General features: G+C 39.1%; 1 protein-coding gene, 1 long non-coding RNA gene and 1 pseudogene across 7 annotated transcripts in view; 2 read left to right on the forward strand and 1 right to left on the reverse strand.

The window, feature by feature from the left end:
• CEP128 (centrosomal protein 128) overlaps positions 1–3,676 on the forward strand; it is a 397,887-nt gene extending 394,211 nt beyond the window's left edge. For all 6 annotated transcript variants that reach the window (XM_073242024.1, XM_073242028.1, XM_073242029.1 and 3 more), the window contains one exon: positions 2,532–3,676. In XM_073242024.1, the coding sequence (XP_073098125.1) occupies positions 2,532–2,659 (128 nt within the window). In that variant the 3' untranslated portion in view covers positions 2,660–3,676. The remainder of the gene's footprint in view (positions 1–2,531) is intronic.
• Positions 1–24,591, reverse strand: part of LOC140850718 (uncharacterized) — an 80,048-nt gene that overhangs the window by 51,136 nt on the left and 4,321 nt on the right. Inside the window, exons 2-3 of the long non-coding RNA XR_012133737.1 lie at positions 6,554–6,680; positions 3,709–3,835 (exon numbers count right to left, since the gene is read on the reverse strand). This is a non-coding gene — a long non-coding RNA (uncharacterized lncRNA). The remainder of the gene's footprint in view (positions 1–3,708; positions 3,836–6,553; positions 6,681–24,591) is intronic.
• Positions 23,274–24,040, forward strand: LOC108407482 (small ribosomal subunit protein uS5 pseudogene; annotated as a pseudogene).

Genomic DNA, 24,591 nt, shown 5'->3' on the forward strand with positions numbered 1-24,591 from the left:
ATTGGAAGTAGGAACACAGAAATCCATTATTTAGAGCCATGATTACTACCGAATTTATCCTGGCTGGCTAGGAGTTATGGCCGTGATTCAGGACACTCTTTTAGAGAACTTGGATTCCATTACCTTCAGCCTGTAGACAGTGGGGGCTTAGTAAGAGAGACTCATAATGCCAGCTTTTGAAACTGTCATTTTTACTTTTTATAAGTAGTGACTGACCACTAGTCTCCATGTATAGCTTCTTTTAGGCTAAAGGAACACAACTCCAGGACAGGGCCTTCCCTCCTGGGGCCCCAAACAGACTGGATTTGAGTGAGATCTGTAGTGATCTGATGCCTTCTCAAAGTCTTGTGTCCTTTGAGATTAAAATGCCTAATGTTTGTGGAGTTGGTATCTCTAAGCTAAATTTAAAAAATAAATGCAGATTGCAAAGGTTCTGTAATTCTGAATCTGTTATAAATAATGTTTGTTAAAATCAGTAAATAAATAATCCCCCAAAGAAAAAACTATGGATTTTCATGGGAAGAAAATGTTATCTAAGGATTATTATAGGATTTGGAAGTGAATCTTAAATATTAATTTAACTTGATATTGTTAGAAAAATCTTACACATTAAATTAACTTGATATTCTTAGAAAAGCAAACCAATGAAAGTCACTAAAAAGAACTTTATTTCGCTTCCTCAACACAGTTTACATTACTATAAAAAGAAAAGTTAGACTTCTCAATTTGTGTTTTGAGGTGCCTTTAGTGGGAGTTTATGTTCCTCAGATGAAAAATAACTTATCCACAGCAAGAATAGCAGTCTTTTCACTTGCACTTCAGGATGCACCTGGCTAACTGTGAATTGGCATTTCATATGTAGTTTATCCTCAAACATATAGAATAAAATGCCAAAGATTTATGGCAATAACAATGTTGGGGTACTGATAAGGTAAAAATAAAATTGTTTCCTGTCCATTAAAACATTTATTCCAGAAAACAATTCTCCATGCTAATGATTTTTTTTTTTTTTTGGTGACTATCTTTTCACTGTCCAATTAGGTACCAGAAATTTTTTAATAAATGAGTTCTGGTTATTATGATTTGACAGTATACACTCCAGATGCTTTCTAGAAAAGAGCTAGAAAATCCCCAATTGACTATCTCTTAAAAATCCCTAAGTATATTCACTTGTTCAAGAGTATTTATTAAGAGGCAGTGCATGAGACTCTGGCACTAAGGGGTACAGTAGTGAACAAGACAGGAAAGAACCTGTTCCATGTAACCTGTATCATCTCATGGAAGAAACAGGTAGTAAGCAAGTAAACAGATGATTTAAAATGGCGATTGAGGCTATGAAGGTGAAATGACAGAGGGTACCTGGAAAAACACTACTTTAAGTTAACAATCAGGACGTGCCTTTCTGAAGAGGTAACAGTTGAGCTAAAACTTGAATGGCAAGAAGAACCAGCTGAGTTAAAATTGGGGGGCAAGAGTATTCCTAACAGAAGGAGCAGTAGATGCAAAGCTCCCAGAGAAGAAAGGGACATGGTCCTCTAGAGAAATGGAGCACTGAGTGGGAGAGAGAGAGGCAGTGAAGGAGAGAAGGAGTGGGGTAGAGGGAGACGGGGAGGAGAGTGTGTGAAGTGGGGAGGAGGGCAGAGGAGGGGAAAAGAGACAGTGACTGAGTGAGGAGGTAGGAGAGAGAGAGAAAGTGGTGGGGTATGAGGTCCAGTGGAGCCTTTTCAGCTACAGTCAAGATGTCTGGATTTGTAAACTCGCTGGGAGGCCATGGGAGGTGAGGGGACTATGTAGCAGAGTGACATAGTCTCATTGGCCTTTTAGAAAGAGAATTCTGGTTGTGGTGTGGAGAAAGGGGCAAGGTGGAAACAGAAAGAGAAAAAATGGTGCTTGGGCTGGGGTGATGGCGTTGGAGATGGTGTGAAGGACTCAGGTGAATTTAGGAGGTAGATCGGAATTCCCTCTTAGATTGGACGGGTGGAGCGGGCAGGACAAAGGAAGCGGGGAATGAAGGTTTGATAAACGGGGGGTGGTGAGTGTATCATTTTCTAAGATGGAGAAGAGTAAGGAATGGGCAGGCATCAGAGTAGAAATCACATGGGGAGAGTTCATGAATACTTGGATATAGGCATCTGGAGTTCACAAGAGAGGTAAGAGGTTAGTAGAAATGAGCAAACCTGGATTCCGGATGTAGTTTCAGTTTCTTCTTATGTAACATAGAGGATTCTGTAAAAAGGCCCTTAAAGGTCTTGCTCCAAAATTCTGCTTGGCCTTTCCATCATTATATACTGACCAAACATACATCTTCCACTCTCACATACTCTTCAAATCCCCCATCCTAATTTAAATCCCATGAATATGTGTTCCTGAAAATACAGTAGGCTGATTATGTTTACCCCAACACAGAAGGTCTGCTAGCCCATGTAAAGTCTGCAGAAAACTAGATCAAATAAAATGATTACTTACAATTTTGTCAGCCCAGGGATCATATTCATTCAGGTTTATTTTTGTCTTTTCTCTTGCCTTGCCAGCGTTTACCAAAAGAACAGTTGCCCCAGATTCACCTTCAATCAAGGAAGATGCCACAGATATACCAGGGAATGGAACAAGCCCACAATCCAAAAAGGAGGAATGCAAAAACAAAAAAAGCAAAATGTAATTTGTTGCTTTGCCTCTTTTACAAATAATAGCATACATATCCTTCCGGCAGCTTGGCCCGGATTATCTTTCAGACCAATCTGCAGCCTCTCCTCCTCGGCATTGCCAAACCTGAGTAAAGTAACAATGTAGGTGGTCTTTGTGGATGATAAGTTAAACCAGTCCAGGTAATATCAGCTTGTGAATGATGTACAATTAACTTATTGGCAACTTATATGAGCAGAGCAAGAGAGATGTTTTTTCACTTTTCATCTTCCTTTTTCAGGTGTGGTCAGTCACATTTTTCCAGCCAAAATTTGGATTTATAATTGAGATCTTTCAAAAATTAGAGGCTGAAATAGGAGGCGAATGAGTTCCCCTTGAGGCAGACATTGCCAGCACTTTACATTTATGGAGCATTTTATACACAATTGATTTTTTTAAAATGCTTTCTCCCTACTAAATTATCATGTGTTGTAACATGTCATGGAGATATGCATATATAATATTAGACAGTCCATTTTATAAATGCTCAGCATTGTTATGTTACATCTATCATCCCAGCCGTCTATTACTACATGCAGTATCTTAAAATTGTTTCCAACCATCCATTTTTAATAGCAATAAAGAATTTACAAATGTTATCTGAATTGTAGAATATACTATAAAGAACTCATAGCCCAATTTATTTATTTGTGTTTTTGTGGCCAAATATCCCACTGTGATCACTTCCGTCCCACCTGGCCCATCTTTTGTTCACCTGACCACAATCACAGAATCAGACGTCTGTGTCCATGAGACTGACTCTCTAAGAGTTCTCATATAATTTGGTACCACCTATCAACTTTCAACATCTCAGCCTTTCTCAACATCAAAGTGTTTTTAAGAACTTATCCTCTTTACATGCTGATCTACCAGTGGAGAAAGATTTCTATTAAATGCTAAATAATATCAAACATCCAGGAAATGAACCCCACTGTGTCATGATGGAAAAATTCTGCAGATTCAAGGACAATAAAGCAATACCTTTGTAATGTGCATTACACTTTGTGTTTCTTAAAGTATACTTGCTTGTTAATATTCTCATATTTCATAAAGATGCTTCTGTTTCCACTTAAGATATGCTCTCTTATCTTACTGTATTTGAGTGTGCAGAAGAAACGGCAATCTCTTTCCATGAACTTGAATGCAGCAGTTACTAGAGAAGACAGAAGTTTTATATCAGAAAGTGACATACTACAGTCTATATACCCTCTGAGAGTACAGCCATGCATTTTATCATTTATTCATTCCCAAAACTACCCAGTGAGTTCCTACTATAAGCCAGTCATTGTGCTTAGAAGAAAAAAAGACATAGCAGCAGGTGTGCATGTCCCAGAGTTGGTTTGGCATTAGGAATTACATGAAAAAGGAGTGATGTGTTCAGGCTAGCTGGGGAAATTCTGGATTAGACAACATTAAACAGGTGTTGTTTTGTTTTGTCTAACCTCAGGATTTCAAGCTGTTAAGGTGCTAATGAGCCTGAGTTTTTAGTGGGAGTAGCCCTTTCTGAAGGAGTGGCTCACATTCCTGTGGTTCCATATAACCTATATCATTCTATAGTAATATTTGGGATATAGAGAAATTATTCAGTATTCTCACTGATATTTGACTGATACTGTAATAGTTTATATCTTTGGACCTAAGTGAATAAGTGGGAAGAAAATTAACAGGTTTTATTTAAATCCTAGGGATAAAGATTAAATAGCTTTTCCCATACTGTGTTAGATGGAACTTCATGCAGTCCATTCTTTCTAATAGGAACTGATCTAAACCATTATTAGCTCATCTGTGGTCCTTTAAAAAAAAATTGCATCAGGCCAATTAGACCTGAAAGTTGAAGGTAGCTCAGATTATTTACTTGGCAAATCCTGAAAACATATTAGCTGACGATTTTATCATAGAATGGAGAGGGATCTTATGAAAGACCTTTTTTAATCTGGAAAAAAAAAGCTATTCTATCATATTATTAAAGGCCCTGTGCTCCTGTTGGATGATTAAAGGTGTTTGACTCTAAATATGGAACACACAAGAAATTCAAAGTCAAAGTCAACTTTTTCTGAGCAACAGTTTTGTCAAAATTCCTTGGCCGTCTGTGTATAAGGAATTAAATCCAAGGACCTGTCTCTTCTGAGGATTTTTCCTATCTCTTGCAGTCACCATAACTTGAGTTGGAAATCAAAAGAAATGCTGAGGTAACACTAGTAGCTTGATTTGTCCATTTCAAAGCCAGCACCTGTTTTTCCTTTACTCTCCCCTTGGGCAGGATACCGTGTGAGAGACCCATTTGAGTCGCGGCCGGACAGCCATATTGCTCGCAGCGCCGGGACACTGAAAGGGATGAACCTTACTCTTGCACTGAGCCTGGTCCAAGACTTAATTTGAAGATTGACCTTTTTGGTTTAATAATTTGGATTCTTCTGGCCATCATTCACCTTAAATACACTGAACTTCCATTGAAGTTACTGAAGGCCACAGATGGGAGAAACACAGCTGGGAGAAATCTGGCTTAATGTTTTTCCCATTGGCTAAGGTCATTATTCTTTCCTTGACTAGTGTCTGATTTAGGTTGGAAAGCAGTTCGTTATATAACATATTATGCATCCAGTTTCCCAGAATCACCAACATTTCTTATTGTTTCAGTTCACATATTTGTACTAATAAGGAGATAAAATCGGTAGCTTAGCAAAATAGTGCACATAAAGCCTTTAAATTTAAAGCATCTACCTACTTAGCTAAGAAAACAAGCCTATTTTTCTTCATTTTTCTCTCTTCAATTATGGTAAATGCGTTTTCCATGTTGAGGCTTAATGGTGTAAAGTGTAGACTCACAGTGTCACATTTCTCTAATATGTATTGAATCTTATACTTAAATAACAAATACTGTTTTAAATGGGACCAAATCCTTACATATAAGTAGATGGTATATTAACTAACCCTTTTTTGGGAAGCAGTAAATATCTCAAATTGTTTTACTCAAGATTTGTACTGTAAATACAACTAGACATCATATGGTAGCCAAAAGTGTGAATGATCATTCAGTAAGTCATTTTTTTCCAAGATATTTTATTTCTTCCTCAAACTGTCCCAGTATTTTCTCTCAATTAAAAAAAAAGTTTGTGATTTTCATGGCCTTCAAATGAGGAAGCTGCCCTCACGAAAGCATCTGGTTTTCTTGGATCCATGAACCTTAAGCTGGAAAGTAAATTTGGGTTAAGTTTGTACATAAAGGCATTTCACACACTGAAGCATGATATAAAAATAGTTACATCTTTCAACTCTTAAGTTCTCAAATGTTTAGCAATAAAAATATATCAGCTTATCCCTATTTGAGAAAATAAATTTAAACCATGAAAGATTCCATTTAGTTTCATTTCCGTACAAAACATGACACATCTAATTTAAGGGTAGGAGAAATGCTTACATCTAGAAGCAGAATTTTAGATTCCAAGCCCCCAGACGAATTTCAGAGAAGTCTCCCTTGCTTTTGATTAGTAGTAAAGTAAACCAATCTGTTCTGCTCTGGTGGAAGCAGCCCCACCTTCGAGTTCTAACCTTCTCTGACCCCAGCTTAGCCTCCCCTGCTCTGTCTATGCCTGTGCCCACATCCTACCTAAATCCAAATCCAACCTGAGTCACTAAGCATTCGACCAAGTCAGCCCCTACATATGTTGACGTCTATAACCTGTAACAAAGGGGCAGACTCTCTTGGGTTTGTAGCGCCTGCAAATCTTCCAGTGCCAGCCACTTGAAAAAGGATTCAAGTGTCATGTGTCTTTGACCTAAGAATGCATCTATGGCTTGATATGTTCCATAAGACATCTTTGCACCTCTGGCATCGTACAAAGCCGGGTGAGAATTGTGGAAGTGAACTTACCACCTTGCTCTCTGCAGGAATGTAATGGATTCCCAAACGCAGTGGCATGTCAGTTCCCTTCCAGGAGGAGTCAAAACAATGTCCAACCTGATGACTTCAAATTGTAGAAAACCTTCCTCCTTTGAGCCTATAGGCAGGAACGTGAAAAAAAAAAAGCTACTATAGACAAAACTATCACCTGTAATTCTAATAATAACATGCTATGTTTTAAGTTGAAGTTGTACATTTGCGATTCCCTAGAATGAACGCCCTGTTTTCCTCATACTGGCAGATGCTGGATGTTCATGGCCTGGCTATCTTATATCATCTCTTCATAGATCCCCACAGTGTGACGGTCTCTTATTTTTTTTATTTGGTAAAATATTTTGACTGGCATTATTTAAATAAAAATAAAAGTTACAATTTATCCTTAAATATTGGAGCTCTGTGTCAGCTGTATACTTCACTGGAAATAAAAGATCAGAATACTGGCTTGAAACAATATTTTTTTTTAAAGCAAAATTAGTGGATATTAAACTACCAATAGTTTAGATGTTACAATTTAAACTTAAGAAAATATCTCATTCAGAGGGAAAGGAGCATACTATTATATGCTCATTAGTTAGTCACTAATTGATAGTCTCCTTTAAATTCTGATTTAGTCTTTCCTAAAAATCAAACTTGTTTTTCTTAAAAAATGATGTCTAATTTTTATAGTATCGGGTTTTCCATCAAATTACAATTTCCTTTTGTTTTTTCATATAAATTCTTCAATTTTACAGTCAGGTGTATTTTTGAATCATTTGAGACCATCAAGAGTTCAAATGGCTTTTAAAAGCCCAAAACACTTGGCCAGCCATGTGAAAACTTGTACTTTGAGCTAGTGCATCTCTTTTTTCTTGAAATAACTGTATTTCAATTGGAAATATTTCCTTCTTCCAAGTGCCTCTCTCTGGTTTCCATAGTCATTTCCTCAATGATTTTTGGAAGCAGCATGAAGTCCTTTATTTGGACCAGCCTGTGCCTGGAGTCCTGGTTCACTTGTCCTGTGCATACATTCCACGATATCAGGATCATGGCAAAGCCTAAAGAGTTAGATTAATAAATGACACACTTACGTGTTTTTTCTAATGATGTGGGCTGGTGCAAAGGGTTTCTCTTGGTAAAACAAGACTTTTCTCTTCATCCATGTGTGATGATGCACAGCTATTTTTTTACTGCAGTATTTATATATGCACTTCATATATCAGGAGAACATTTTTATATCATCTTTTACCTTAAAGCCAAAGAGCAGTTCCCAAAAATGTGTGTCAGATTACACATTGGATTTGAAATCTTAATTTCTAGTATATCCCCTTTAAAATTTTTTTCTTCTCAGCTCTTGAAGCCAGCAATTATCAGATCCTCCTGCATAACTCTCATTCAGTGTTATCCCTAGGGTGGTAGTAATGCTAGTTTAGGTTTTGTTTGTCGATTACTGCTGAGCACTTAGCTGGATAAAGGAATGAGCGATGGCAGGCGTTCTGTAAAATGATATGAACACAGAGGAAGCTGGGTTGCCTTCAACAACACACATTTTAAAACTGTTTACTTGAAAGAAAACACTGCGGTAGCACTGCATCCTTTATCTGCTGTGAGGTCCTGGAAAGCAGCATTGCGACAAGCCCTGCTGAACTTGTGCACTGTAAAGTCATATTTCTGATGCGAGTTGCACTAGTCCTTAATGTTCTTTATGGACCACTTGCTGGCAGTTTGGATATGGATGGAAAGTGGCCTCCTTTCAGACACTTTTTAGTCTGAATGCCCTGTGCTTGTCTGTCATTTGGGGTTTTCATTTTATTTATGCCATCATTAAGCCCACCGTGAGTGAGGATAGAGGCTTGCTTTAAGGCTTAGCATTTTTAAAGTGTCTCATCATACTGAATCTCAAGCTGTCGGTTACCAGAAGTGAAGCAGCCATGGCAGCAAAGCCACTTAACATGGCGGCTTGGGGAAGTTGGGCAGTTAAAAGATATTTGGAGAAACTTAGAGAATGTTGCTTTTTTTTTTTTCTGAGCTGAATAAAATAGATGCATCAGTTCTAATGAGGCACTTCCTGCCCAGAGTCACTGGCAGAGCAGCCTCCTCCCAACAGCTGCAAGCTTAAGAGACCTCATGCTACTGGCCAAGGTTCATTCTGTGCTTTGACAAAAGACCACAGCCAGTAAAGCCAGTGTGTACCGTAGAAAGAAGTTTCCTGTTTTTTCCATTGGAGAAGTCTTTTGTGAAGTTAGTTTGACTGTTGCAAATTAACAGTGGTGGTCATTGCTCATTTTTAAAGTTTAACTGCATGCAAACCTACTGGTTAGATTACATTGAGAAGAAATCACAATTTTCTGTAAGAAAGACATATATTCTTTCATCCCATATTCCTTAAAGGACTGGTTCTCAAAGTGTGCCCCCCAAACCAGCAACTGCAGCCGTGCCTGAGAGCTGGTTAACCACAAACTCTCTGGCTGTCCTCAAACCTAGTGATACGAAACTCGGGACTGGGACCAGTAGTCTGTGTTGTAACAAATCCTCCAGGTGATTCTGATGAATGCTCAAGTTCAAGAGCCATGCCTTAAAGGCTCATTTGGTTATAGCCTTCTCTTGAGTTTTAGTCTCTATCCTCAAATGAAAACAAGACAATGTTTTTTTTCCAGGTAATGTACAAGCATACCCTTCTACATTTTAGTTCGCAATATCCTATCATGTTCTCCCAGGTATCCAAGTTATGATTCCAGTCCCAAGGGTCACCTAGGTGAAAAAGCAGCTTCCAAAGACACTTGATTTACTAGTAAAGGTCACTTCCCCACCTGCGCCACCTAGTGGACATCCGTTCACCTGACCTCATCAGGCTCACCCTCAGGGCTAAGTCATCAAAGCCAAGTCAGGACCTACAGGTGTAGTGCTTCCTCGCGTTTGAGGAATAGAGCTAGCATTATTATCAAAAGGGTGTGAACTTCTTTAGGGCTGAGTTCTAATCCTGTTTTTCCTCCCTCCCAGCTACTCAGGAGCAACTTGATTTGAGCTTTGATTTTGTGTTACCATTTTACATGCAGTTCCATGTTTTCCTGTCTAGACTAGCAGCTCCCAGTCACCCACAGTGTTTCACAGTAACATTTCCAGCTTCTAAGGTTGTAATCTTAAGGAAAATTTTGGTTTAATGACCATGAAACATTAAAATTTCATCCAGCTTTTCCTCACTGCCTACAACTGCAATCAGAGATTTATTGTATCAGTCCATCCCTTTGTCCTTGGAAGTCGGAAAATTAATGGCAGTGTATTTGTCTTGACCTTTTATCTTATATTTTATACTCCCCCATAGATATAATTGATAATTTGAAATATTTGTTTGAAATTAAGTTGCTTCCCCTTTCTCTTAATGGCTTAGGAAGACATCTAAGAAAAATCTACATGGACTTCTCCAATTCTAAAGTAACTAAGTATTTTTTAAAACTCAATTTCTGACCACTTGATTTAAATATTACATGATGTCACACTTTAAAGAAAGTGTGTTTTTCTGGAAGAGTGCTTATTTTTTAACTACAGTTTGAAAGGCCCTGTGCAGTCTCTGCTAAGGACTCAACAGATATATAGGTCTTGCATAAATAATAATACCAAGTAAATTGAGCAAACAGCATAACTCCTCAAATTGTGTTTAAAATGTCTTCAATTATTTTATGCTTTAGAATTTGTACCAAGTAGTTATATAGATAATTTAAAAAGAAAACAGCCTACATGAATACACAGCTACATTTAATTATACCTACTGCTATCTGCTTGGAAAAATTTCCCACAATTGAACAGGGTCTTTGCCAACAACATATTTATATTTATAAATTACTCAGCTCTACTAGAAGAAAGCATTATTTCCATTAATTCAATTGTCTATCCATGTATTTGTTCACTCATCAATCAGTTTATGTGAATCTATTATGTCTTGCTTAATTAGCTAAAAAAAAGTCTCCTGTATATATTATCAATCTTAACATTATAATCTTTAAGAATTTAAGTATATGTCCTTCACTTAGTGCACTACTGAAGTTAATTAGCTAGACATATATATTTAAATATGCTAATACTTCAAAATTTCTAGTTACCTATTGTAATAGTTATATAATACACCATCTGAAATTGATACAACTAGACTTGCATACTAACCCAGACTTGCATATGCTCGCCTTTCATTACCCATCAATATTTTGCTGTTTATTGCTCTTCTTAGGAAAGGGAATGAAAATGAACTTTTTAAAAGTAGATTAAAAGGTTACGTATATAGATATAGATATATAGATAATATCAAATTATACAGAAAGCCAGCCAAGACCTTTATATAATCTTTAATCTCTTTTGAGTGTAAATACTAAAAGTAAAGGATGAGTTGGGACATAGCCATACAACCCAATTGTTTTATTTATTTATTATTATTTTTTTGACCTTTTAAACCTTTTGTTTATTTCATTTCATTCATTCAAGTTACAATTCATACATAGACTCTCGTTTGGACTACAAAAACTGAAGTGGAATAGGACAGGACCTTGCTGCCAAATAGTAAGAGTGTTAGTGTGTGTACTGAGGTGGTGGGCTAGGGACCACCCAGTAAGCCAGCAGTCCCGATGCTCTAACACAAAGGATTCTTCCCTAGTGCTTTACTTGACTCCCTAACCTTCTATAATATGAATTTGCAAATAATTTTGAGTCTCTATCCTGAGACACAATAGTTTTTTTTTAAATTTTTTATTAAGGTATGATTGATATACACTCTTACGAAGGTTTCACGTGAGAAAACAATGTGGTTACTACATTTACCCATATTATCAAGTCTCTGCCCATACCCCAGTGCAGTCACTGTCCATCAGTGTAGTAAGATGCCACAGATCCACTATGTGCCTTCTCTGTGCTACACTGTTCTCCCCGTGATCCCCCACACCATGTGTACCAAACATAATACCCCTCAATCCCCTTCTCCTTCCCTACCCACCCGCCCTCCCACATCCCTCCCCTTTGGTGACCACTAGTTCATTCTTGGAGTCTCTGAGTCTGCTGCTATTTTGTTCCTTCAGTTTTGCTTCATTTTTATACTCCACAATGAGGGAAATCATTTTACAACCCAATTGTTTTAATATTTCACTTTTAGGGAATCTTTACTTTCTGGAAACAAGGATCTTGTATATATATGAAAATTTATCATTTGTTGGACACTACTGAAAATTAAATTCAAATTCTCAGAACCATTACCAAAGATAGGCTGAGCTTCTGCTAGACAGATCTCATGTGAGAACAATCCAGTTCTGGAGCCATGAGGTCCAGATGTCCTACTGAACAGCTGCCATCCTCTGTCTGCAGTCAGCTTGAGATCACTGCTTTTGAGTTGTGACCATGTGTTATGTATTTCTTATCCTGACACCCATGATTGAGGTCAGATGTTCTCTACCCTTAATTTTGCCCTTTGAGACTCTAGATTTCTCAATGGGATGTGCAGTTGCAAACACTGGTACCACAGAGCAGCTAAAGAAAAACTTTCCCATGCAATGTTCACGCAGTAGATGTGTGGGGCAGAAAAACAGACATGAACTGATGGAGGGAGAATAAATCCAGAAAGACCACTCAAAGAGTTAACCAGATAAAATCAGAGAGCCATAAAGGACTCACAGAGTTAATGAATTAATTAACTGAAGTCTCAAAGGCCAAGGGTGACTTAGAATGTCCGGAAATCCCCCAGATAGAGAAAAGTCAGTGAAGGACTTCTCTCCCCTATCCCATGAGGTAAAGCAGGAAAATAGGACAAGGGTCATGCCATTGTAAAATCTACTTAGCCTTCAAAAAGGCCCAGTTTATTCTTTAACTTAATCTATAGACTGTTCTTCCTTTTCTTCCAGCCCTTTAATCAAGTAACTTCATAACCATGGCAGGAGACAGACCTCAAAAGTGTAAATACACCTATGCAGACAAAGAATGCGAGGATCCAGACCAACAGAGTAACCTAAATAACCCCATTCTTAAGATAAAACTTCAAAGGAATTATGAGTCACCTGCATACATCATCCATTGCACTGACTCTTAACCCATAAAGGCCCTATGGAACCCCAGACCCTAAACCCTTAACTGCTCCTCCTCTCGGAGGTTGCCTGCACTCCCCTTTCTTCCAGTGCATCACTCTCTCTGTCCTACTCCAGGGAGGTAAGGAGGGGCTGCTGAGAGCCCGGATCTGAGGTGTGCAAGTTCCTGTTGCCTGAGTGACCCGGACAAGACTGTAGCTGTACGATTGTGCCTGTTACTGGCCTGCCTGAAAATCTCCTTTCTTTGCCTTTGGGAAGTTCTCAGAACATAAGCTCACTCTATGCAGTGCTCTATGGCTCCCCCAAATCCTGGGGTGGTAGGGACTTAGTTCCCATGCCATGAAGATTCAAGCGGACACTGGATGTCAGGTGACCCTGGCTTCAGGAGTTGACAAGGGATTTGCCCAATGCCAAGTAAGAGTTCAATGAGCTTCCCTTTCCTGCTTTTGTCTAACTTGACTCTGGCCTGCTCCGCTCTTGGAGTGTATTCAAGTAAAACTTCCTCTCTGCTTCACTACTGTATCTCTGTCCTTCAATTCGTTGTGGTGGTGGGGATGAGAACCAAAGAGAGCAAACTCAACCCCCAACAGATGTAGAGGCTAAATTTTCACTAACCTTAAATATTTAGTGTTTATTGCTCTTCTCAGAGAGTGACTACTGGAAACAAAGCACACATATAAAGGAGAAGTCTTCTAGGGTTAAAATCTTCTGGGGTCTGTCACCCAGGTGTTACATGTTGAAAGCATGGATGTGAAAAGAATCTTCTTTTGTCATTCCACATGTGCAAACAACACACTAAAACCTACCAACTTTCCTAATGTGGTAAGTCATGCTCGTCAAAGTGGCAGCACCAGAATGAGATCCATGCTGATTTTGGTACTGATCTCAACACCACAACTTGGTATGTGTGATCAGTTTTGCAAAAGTAACACTGTCTTTTACCAACAGAATAATTACTTACCTTTCACTGGTAGCATCTTGGGAGCTGATTCCCAGGTTACCCATAACTTGTGTGAAGACCATTCTGGTAGTGTTTGGAATCCAGGTACAACTTTGAAAGGCCAGATGAAGGTAAATCATTACCACTTTAATATTTGCAAGTGCATTTTTCTATTTGGCCAAAGATCTAGCATATAGAAAAATGTGTGTAATGGGAACCAAGGTCTAGTTTTTTATTGTTATCTTGATATCACCATAGATTGACCATCTTCTTAATTCTTTCAATCAATAAATCCAGAATCAGAATCTTTGAAAGCTACATAGGAAATTGCTGAATGCAACCAGTGGTACCTATAAGGCTGGAGGCACCAGAGGGAGGGGTGAGCATGTCAGACACTGATGACGGGCCAAAGTCCCCAGCTGCTGCCCCCTCCCACCTGAAAAATGTGCCTTAGGCTAGCCAATCCTTATGCTGCAGTAAATCTAAGCTCTGCCTCCCTCTACCTTCTTTAAAAACTCGCTGCCTGCCCTGCTAAGTGCGACTTCTCCAGCCTCTATTTATGTAGACCGGTGAACCTCACCTGGGATTGTGCTCAGATAAACTGCCTGGACCTTTGTTGCCTCTCGTTGCCTGCTTATTTCTGTTAGAATTTATCTTACAGTACCTAGAAAGCAACTTTATTGGATACAATATGTATGGATGCTATAAATATAATTACTATATTTCTAAATTGCAACATCACTTTCTAGACAGTAAGTTCTTTGGAGAAAGGCAGTGTGTTTTGCCTAACACAGGGGCTAGCATATTTTTTTTTTGAAAAGATATATTCCTTTTTTTTATTATTTGTTAAGAAGAAATGTGATTTCAAACATTAAAATATTGAAATTAATTGGGGGCTGAGACCATAAATAGTGTAAAATAGCAAACTCTCACTTTTAACCATGATCATTAACATTTTCCTTTCTTCATCCTTTATTCCAGAAAAGATAAATTGTTAAACAAGTTGTTGGAAATTTCATCACACCTTCTGCCCCTATCAATTATGGTAATAGTGTAACTAAGGAAGTGAGCAGCTGGTATAAGAAGCCACAGGGGCTAGCATATTTTAAGTGTCCAAAATGCATTTGCTTACTAAACTAACCACACCTACACTCAACTGTCTTTCCCTACTACAGCGAGCAAAGCATGTTTGTTAACTGATCTTGATAGCCAAATTTGCAGTGTCTTTCAGCACTTAACAGACCAGTTGCCAGATTGTATTCATAAAAATTTAAATCACCAGTGTTCTTGGACTTTCTTCCTAAGGATTTAAAGCATGCCTTCAGGGCCTTGAATGGCATAGAAATCACAGGAGTCAGGTAAGAGCCCTATGTCACTAATATTAATCACTAATTTACTGAGGAAGGAATGTGCTGATTTTTCCATAATGGGTGTTATTAAAGTACCTGGGTTATCCTAACATGCAGCATCTCCCTTGTGTTTGTGTGAGTGTACAATTGAGGTCTGAGATTGTAGATTTTTATAGAGATACCTGTGATCACTGCAGAGTTCACCAGGACTTTTCCTCTGGATGGCTAATGTGGAACAAAATCCCTGAGGTTGTATTTTTGGTCCTTTAAATCCCAAATTGATTTTGCAGTATGGTATTTAAGGAAACTGGAGAGCTCCATATGAGAAATTAGCATCAGTTGCTGCATCATTGTTGACTTTCCAGTATCACGCTCGGGAAATTGTGCTTCACCCCGTACATAATACAGGTAAGTCAGTCTTCGCTGAGCCTTATAGGCCTGACAATATCCAGCTAATTTGTGCCTGACTGTGGGTTCCTTCCCTGTTCATCCCACCTTTATTTCAGGATGCTTGGCTTGAGAAACCCAACTTAGTTCACACATCAATTTCTTGTCAGCAATTTATTTGGGCTAAGACCCCACTGTAAAAATCACTTAGAATTGTGCATTTCCATCCTTCTTTTTCTTTACCTTTAGTACCTCCTTCCTCCTCATGTTGCTATTGCCATCCACAACCCTTTTTCAAAAGTGATGTTTTATTTTATGGCAATTTTGAAGTTCGATTTGAAAAGTTTGAGCTTCCCAAAGTCTGGCCTATTCAGCTGTTTTGTTATGTTTGTAATAATGCAGTGTTGCTGAAACAGTGGAAAATGTGCTTTTCACATTTTAACTGTATTTTACAGCTTGCATGAACAACGCTTGCTAGGCACTATGACACAACTGTGTACTATGATATGACTCGGTAGTATAGTTTTTTAGCATGGGGACCATTGTGCAGCCTGATGCTTGTCCGCCCGACAAGAGGTAGTAGTGCCATTGATGAGAAACTTCCGGTGAGTGCACAATGAGAGAATTGTAAGAGGATGTCATAACTAAGAAAGTACATCTTGTATTGCATAGTTCTGGACAACACAAACATTGGAACAGTTAAAAGCCATCTCCTTCTTCCACCTCAAGAGTCAGCCATCAATAGCAGCAGACATAATGTCAGTGACGCTTGTCCTGAAGTCCTGAACTTCATATACTGAAAATGGGAAAGAGCACCACCATTCAGTCCATGACTACCAAAAACCCAGCACTGTAATGAACGCTGTGAAATATGCAAGGAAGTAGGATTCCTGCTCTTGTTGCTGTATGGTAAATGAATGCAATCTAACAACAAAAAAAATAGTTAAAGATTCCTTTAATTCCTCTCTGCGTGAAGAAAAGCAGCACTTTCCCTTTAAAAGGCTGTTGTCCCACACAGACAATATTTATTTAAATTTTGCTCTCTTTTCACAGAATATACCACCACCAGAATTTTGGTCAGGTTTTAAAAATAGAAGCTCCTAGATATAATCCACCTGCTTTCCACGACAGAATATTCTTATTATTCATTATATCTTCCCAAAGAATTTTAAGAATCACCTTAATATTCATGTTAGGTTTAGATGCTGAGGCAGGAATTGGGTATTTAAAATGAACTAGAATTTACATGCATCTAAATGAATGGATTTAAAACCATGGTGTCCCACTTGGCTAATCCTACATGCTGTAGGGGAAGGAGTGGTCTAGAAGAATCCTGGCTGCTTCTGCTGCTAATTGCCTACATGACACTGAGCCTGCCCTTTCACTTATGATGTGTCTGAGCTGTTAACTGAGGAGGTCGGGCTAAAAGGTCTTCTGGGTCACTTTGTATCTCTGATAACCTATAGTCTACTGTTAACATGTACAATGGATTCTTCACTGGGTTAAATGTGGACAGTGTGTAGTCTGAATCTCTATCTCAAAGCTCATTCTAAAAGATACCAAACCATCTTTGAATGATAAATCTTGTCAGTGATCTACTCAATAATGACTTTTATTATTAGAATGACCTAAAAATCACTTTACTTTCTCCTTTTTCCATGTTATGTTTTGCTTTAAAATGGTGTAGGCTTAGAATCCTATCTCCATCATTAACTAGCTGTGTGATTTAGGGTAATTTACTTGACATTTCTGAGCTCACTTATCTCATCTGCACAATGGAGTTTATTGTGTCCATTTTAAAAGAACTGTTAAGAGACTTTTATGTAATGGCACATGAAAAGTTCCATGCTCAGAAAATGGCACAGGGTAGTTTCTCCGTAAATATTTTTTATTTTTTTCCACTGTCCAGCCTGATCCACTTTATCCATAAAAATCTCCACTGAATTCTGAGATTCTTGTCTCCATTTATTAATCAGCAATAGATCAACCAAAATAAAGAACAATCAGGGACAAAGCCAACTAAACTCTGGAATTAACCTATTTAATCTGTTAGATAGTATTAATTCAACAACTATTTACTAAGTGCCAGTTCATTTTATGGGCAGACAGATAGAAAGAGATATAGCACTATATTGCTACAAACACATCTTCAAATCTCCCTCTGTGTCTGGGAAAGAGGCATATAGATACGTTATACCTGACATATACTGAGTACTATGTGCTGACACTTTTCTGAAGTATTTTGCATATTTTAACTAATTTAATCCTCACAAAAGCCCTATGAGATTGGTATTGTTTATCATTTTCTCAAGAATATATCTGAAATGAGGAAATGGAGGCACAGAGAGATTGAGTAGCTTACTCAAGATCTCATATTCATGTCTGGATCCCACATTTGAATGCAGGAAGTGGCTTCAGAATCCTGTGCTTTGTCTCTCATAGACAAACATATGCAAACAGCCCTTTAAAAATCGTTTTAAGGAATCAGTGGCACCAAGGAGTTTCTTTTCTTTCACCAAGTTTTTTAAACAGCATTTCTAGGAAAACAAGGAGAGGCAACTGCTATCAACCCTACTCACTGCTGAAATCCTACTGGGGCTTGAGGATGCATTAGGTTTTCCTAGGCGCCTCCTGCAGCCCAGGAGGTGGGGAGGGGGAGTGCACCCAGGTGGGGTTAGCACAGCCTAGAGGACCCGGCCGACTTCACTTCCTGTCTCCGCACAGCAGCCGGTGCAGGTAAGTTTTTTATTTTTTAACTTAAATACTTTTCTGACCTAATAAATACAAAATATACTCTCCTGAAAGAAGAGCGTCTGCTGGTAAAAGTGACTTTGGGTTCAGCAGGAAAAACAAACCAAAAAAATAAACAAGCAAAACACAGTGGGTGTCAGAAGAAGCTGAGGAGAAGCCTGAAGAAAAGGCAGTCAGAATGGGGAGCTTTGCTCTGGGCTGTCCTATTACAATGTCTGAGTGTAAGTTGGGGGTGGATTTCATGAGTAAATATGGAATTTTGCCACCAAATTCTTTCCTCCAGAGCTAATATTCTCATGGGATATTAATATTAATACAAGGAAAAAGGCCCTGGGTGAAGAAAATGATTTGCCCCTTCAGGACACAGTTCTCTTAGGAGGACAGTGAAGTTGAAGAGTTTCAGAAAGTGCTAGTAGAATAGTAAGGATTTTCTCATTAACAAACAGGAAAACAGGCTACAATTTTTAGGATTCTCTTTGGAAAGTGGAAAAAAAGAACCTAGAAATATCAGCCTAGTCAAGGACCTTATTCCCTATTTTAAACCCCCAGGCTTTCTGTGGTGGGCGGGCCTTTTGACCTTAGTCATTAATCTGGACTGATTTGGTGGTCAGGTCTGTGGTACATGTGGGTGATGTGACTCTGCAGCAAACTTTAACATAGATAACATGCCAGTGGAGGGGGCAGGGGTGCATTTACATTTTATGAATTTCATCATTCCATCATTATGAATTGATCCTTTTCTGAATTCTCTGAATCATTCTTTTGGAGTATTCTAAAAGAGCCAGGAAAAAAAAAATGAAAGCTTTTCTCAAGCAACTGACTTAATGGATAGCTAAATGTCCAATTTCAAAGCTGTTACTTATAAAAGGCAAAGAAGTGTTAATATGGGCTGTATAACTGCAACATAATTTTTCCAAGGTGGGAGAGGCATTAAACTACAAAGTACCATACTAATGGAATATATGGTTTTTAGTAAGAGCAGCTGTTATTTCACTAAGGTGTACAATATTTTAGGTCTTGATTTTCTGTTTTGGAAGTGTGTTAATTAGTTTACTGGTTTTAATTTATTTCTGTTCTATGTGTTTGTGATTCTTAATTGTATGATGTGGCTTATATTCACTGTTTTTACATGATGGGAATGCTACAATGTGTCTTTGGCCTTTTTATGCTTAAAAAGTAAAAGTAAACATTAAAATGTAAAATCATGAGGGATGCTCTCAAACAGTTGTCTTTGACTAGATCCTTCAGTGGTGTGAACATAATTGTTTGCATGTTGGCGGTCATCTGATCACTTATTGTGAGATAATTTCTTGAACTGAACCTAAATTTCAGTTACGCTGAAGGCAAATGAGCAATATGAAAAATATAAACAGGCTCAAAAGTGTAGACATTCTGTTGGGAAATTTTCAGCCAGGAACGTATACTCAATTAAAAAGTAAGCTTACTTTTATACTAAGATTTGCTACATATTGGGAAATAAATACCAGAAAGTAGGTACCTTCAGATATATTTTAGAGCAAAGTTGCTACTCTTCTGGTAATAAAGTAAGTTTTCAGATGCTATGACTCTTTGGGACTTGAGGTGTTGCAGTTAATTGCATTGTGGAGTTAACTTGGAGTGAATGAGAGATGCTTTCTGGCCTCAACTCTTCCAGTTGGAAGTCTTTCTAAAATGTATGAGTAGACTTTCTTAACCAGCAAGGCAATGACTTTGTCAATGTATTATAATTTAGAGCTAACATGCCTCAGGCACATAAATCTCAATATCAATCATCATTGTACAGCATGATAAATAGGCAGAAGATGAAACCATCTGTATTATTGGATTCGGAAAAAGAGGTAGTCAGTCACCACAAGGACTCCATTATGAACAGCCCTGTGCAAACTGCTGGAGGTGGTTACCATATCATAATTCTTGTGTATTTTAGGATGTTTAGCCGCATCATTGGCCTCCTTTTGGAAAAGCAGAAATAACAGACATACTTCTGTGTAACAGGAATTCAGAAAATGGAAACAATGGAGGTTGAGGGAGATTTTGTAGAGGAAGTGGGTCATGAACAGAAACGGGAAGGATGTTTAATGTGGGCCAGTCAGGTTAAAGAGCTTGATGACTAAGGTGTTACTGTTTTTTGACCACAAGGAGATGATTGGTAACCTTGATAAAAAAAAAAAAAACTTCAGTAAGCTACAGTGTAACCATTGGGTGAATCATGAAGATGCTTTAAAGACAAATTTCTCTTATGACCCAGGCCTTTCTCCCTAGTTCAGTGGACATGTGATCTATACCATTCAGTGAATAATTTCTCCCCAACTTTTTCCTGATTCTTTTCCCTTCTGCCTCATCTGCAATCTTCTTTTATCTCTTGCTTTCTCCATCTGTTTCTTCACTCTTCTTCCTCTTCCTGTACCTCCTTTTCCCTCTTCCGTTGGAGCCATGAGCAGCATCTCAGTTATTGCAGTTTCCGGTGGCTACTGAAACAAATTACCACCAACTCGTGGCTTAAAGCAACAGAAATTCATTCTATCACAGTTCTGGAGGCCACAAGGACAGGGTTTTTTTTTTTCATGAGATATAAATCAATCAAGGTATTAGCAGGGCTGCGCTTCAGAGGCTCTAGGGGAGAATCCAGTCCTTGACCCTCCTAAGTTCTGGTGGCTGCTGGCATTCCTTGGCTTGTGGCTGCATCCCTGCCGTCTCTGCTTTCATGCTCACATGTACTTTTCCTCTTCTCTGTATGCTGGATCATCCTCTTCCTCCCTCTTACAAGAATACTCACAGCTGCATTTAAGGCCCACCCAGGTAATGCAAGGTAATCTCTCCATCTCAAGATCCTTATTTTAGTTATAGCTGCAAAGACCCTTTTCCAAATACAGTAATATTTAACAGATTCCAGGGATTAGGACCTAATATATTTGGGCACCACCATTTGGGCACAATGATGCAAAGAGTCTTCCCTTGACATAGAGCAGACAGTACTGAGTCCACCCTAAACATCCATGAGCCTCTCTGGCGGAACACACCTGTGAGCATGAGAAAGGCGTCCTACCTCTCATGACGCTTCTGTTTATGGGAACAGTGTTCTGTGTTTGAGCCAAGGGTTGATGAAGGAAAGGGGACCTCCCTGTAACTTTCCAAGTCCCTGAGCTCCAGCCGTCAAGTCCCAAACATGGAAGGTCAGGACCAAGGGTTTGTTCCTTAAGGAGAGGTCCCTGTTTTTCCTCCTCGGACTTTGAAGATGATTTTTAGGTAATGCACAGCCATCTCCTGGACTTACTCTGCTCTCATTCAGCACACCTCCAGCAGGAGGAGTTACAGGGAGGCTCACAAAGAGGATGGATAATGAACCCTCCCAGCTAGACATCTTGCTAAGTTCATATGAAACACTGAGACTGTGAGGAAAGAGATAATTTGAGTCTTTGTGTGTAGCTTTCTTTAAATAATCCCACTGCCTGCAAAGTATCTAAGCAAGGTTGAGAGCATGAAAATTCATGCCCACCTTCTTTTCTACCCAGTATTCATTATAGGCAGACCATCTTCTCTTGCTGGGTCCTATAGGGAAAGGAATCCAGATCCAGATAAATTTGCAAGCATTAGTTTGTATGGGACCTGTTGTCTCTAAAGCCCTTATGCATCCTTACTCATCTACTCCCAGAATTCTTAGTCAATGAATTTTAGAATAATGATTCTAATGAGAAATAAATATTACTTGTTTAAAAAAGTATTTTAACATAGCTCTAAGACAGACTAAAGTGCTATGATCTATATATCCAATAACCATTTTGAGTTTTTCCAACATCAGCTTCCGTGATATTGAATGGTGTACAATTGTTGCAGGGACATTTGGTTTTCCAGCAATATTTGGTTAATGACTTCTTATGCACCATGGGGAAAGTATCTCAGGCTCTCTGTTGACCAGGGATGGTTCTTCTCAGCTCAGTATTCTTTTACTTTGCACTGTTGATATTTGGACCGGATAATTCTTTGTTGTGAGGGCTTTCTTGTGTATTTTAGAGTGTTTAGCAGCATCACTGACCTCTACCCTCTAGACGTTATTCTCTTGCCAAGTTGTAACATCAAAAATGTCTCCACGGGTAAGATTCCTCAAGGGAGGAACAACCTAAGACAGGCACAGTCGCAGGGGGGCCATCAGGTGAGAAATTGGGGATCAACAGTGGTGAAGCTTAGAACCTCACCCCCCATTTTGAGAGAAATCTTCTGCATCCGTGGATGTTTTATTGCCCTTGTCTAGCTTGGATTAACACATAGTCTACAGGCACACACCTGATCATCTACAATTGCTCTCTTACAACACTAAACTATGTTTTCTACCTTTATCTTGCATCTACCTACCACTTCAGCATTTTATTAAAAATAAAAATAATAATAATAATAAAGGGAGAAATGTGGGATCCACATATAAATCAAGTATAAAAATCAAACGAATATTCATATTTGACCTGATTGTTTATAGTTCATAATGCGTGATCAAAACCGAAAGTTTCTGTGATGACTGCCCTTGTACTGTTCACCATGTAAGAACTTATTCACTATGTAAGAATTCGTTCACCATCTAAGAACTTGTTCGTTATGCTTCAGAAGATTGGAGACTGATGAGAATTAGGCTTGAGATGGGTTAATGATTGTGCATTGAGCATTGACTCCCCTATACAGAATTTTATTGTTGTTAACAACCATTTGATCAATAAATATGAGAGATGCCCTCTCAAAAAAAAAAATGTCTCCAGCCATTGCCAGAGGTCTCCTGGGGGACCACCTCACTGCTGCTTGAGAATTACTGTTCTAGCTCTATTATTTGCTTGGTTAATAATAATAGCATTCATGGAGCGCTTACGAAGTGCCAGTCACTGTACTAAGCACTTGTGTCACTAAAGTTGAATCTTATAAAATTCCCATTATTATTGCTATTTTACAGATAAGTAAACTGAGGCATAGAAGTGTGGAGCAAACATGTTAGATTGCACAGCATTTCAAGAGTAGAGCCAGGATTCGAACCAGCAGTTAGGATTTAGAATTCATACTCTTAATCATGAAGATATAGCCGCTGGCCAGTGTTCATTTAAGAATATGTTGTTATAGCTTCTTTTCCAGGAAAACCCCACATGGCAGATGAAACAGGTGCTGCAGGAGGGTCCTAGGGCCCTGAGGCCCTGGAACAGGGGCTGCATGGCAACTGATGTGGAGCCTTCGGCAGTGCCTGGGCCAGGGCATGAACTCGTGGAGCTCATGGGGAAAAGGCTGAGAACAAGGAGTGGATTCCCATCACCAAGCTGGGCCACCTGGTCAAGGGTATGAAGGTCAGGTCACTGGAGGAGATCTGTCTTTTCTCCCTGCCCACCAAGGAGTCTGAGATCATTGACTTTTTCCTGGGAACATCTCTCAAGGATGAGGTTTTGAAGATTAAGCCTGTGCAAAACCAGACCCATGCTGGCCAACGGACCAAGTTCAAGGTGTTTGTCGCCAGTGGGGATTACAACATGTTGGCCCCTATATTAAGTGCTCCAAGAAGGTGGCCACTGCCATCTGTGGGCCATCATCCAGGCCAAGCTCTCCATCGTCCCTGTGCAATGAGTCTACTGGGGAACAAGATTGGCAGGCCTCATACAGTTCCTTGCAAGGTGCCTGGCTGCTGTGGCTCTGTGCTGGTGTACCTCACACCTGCCACAGGGGCACTGGCATCATCTCTGCCCCTGCGCCCAAGAAGCTGCTGCTTATGGCTGGCATTGACTGCTATACCTCCTCTAGGGGCTGCAAGGGCAGCCTGGGCAACTTAGCAAGGCCGCCTTTGATGCCACCTCCAAGACCTACAGCTGTCTCACCCCTGACCTCTGTAAAGAGACTGTTTCACCCAGTCTCTTCACCAGAAATTCACTGACCATCTTGTAAAGACCCACACCAGAGTCAGAGGACTCAGGCTGCAGCTGTGGCCACTACCCACACTTTACTACAAGAAAATAGAAGTCTGAATTGTGACTCATAAATAGGTTGCCTTAGAACTTAAGTTTTTAACTATAGATGTATGAGGATGCATGCACACGCACGTACACACACATATACACGATTGGGATGCAGGCTGGGAGGAAAAATGTACAAGAAATAAATTCAGGAATATAATTCTTTAGGACTATACTGTGAAATTCACAACTCAAATATGTGAAGAGATATTGATAAAGTTCTTGATACTCCAAAGTTGAGAGAGAAAAAACCTTTAGTTCATAAGAATATTTGTCACATGCATTCAACTCAGTGGATTGAGGCCTTGCAAGGTGACCAGTTACTCAAGGGTGAAGTCGTTAGAAAAAAAAATAGTCGATGAAGAAGGTGTTCATATCCAGTTGCTTTGCTGAGAATGTGGATGACAGTTTAAAGAGATTCCAAAGGTAACGTGATAATACGGCATGTCGAACTCAAGGGCAACCAGTGGAAATGTTCTGAATCAAAAATAAACGTTTGAGAATTCTTGAGAGGGCATTCAGTACATCTCCATCCAGAGAAATTGGGAAGGAGGGATATGTTAGACTATTTCAAGAT

This window comes from Manis javanica, chromosome 8 (genome assembly GCF_040802235.1).
Source record: "Manis javanica isolate MJ-LG chromosome 8, MJ_LKY, whole genome shotgun sequence".
NCBI classification, from domain to species: domain Eukaryota; kingdom Metazoa; phylum Chordata; class Mammalia; order Pholidota; family Manidae; genus Manis; species Manis javanica.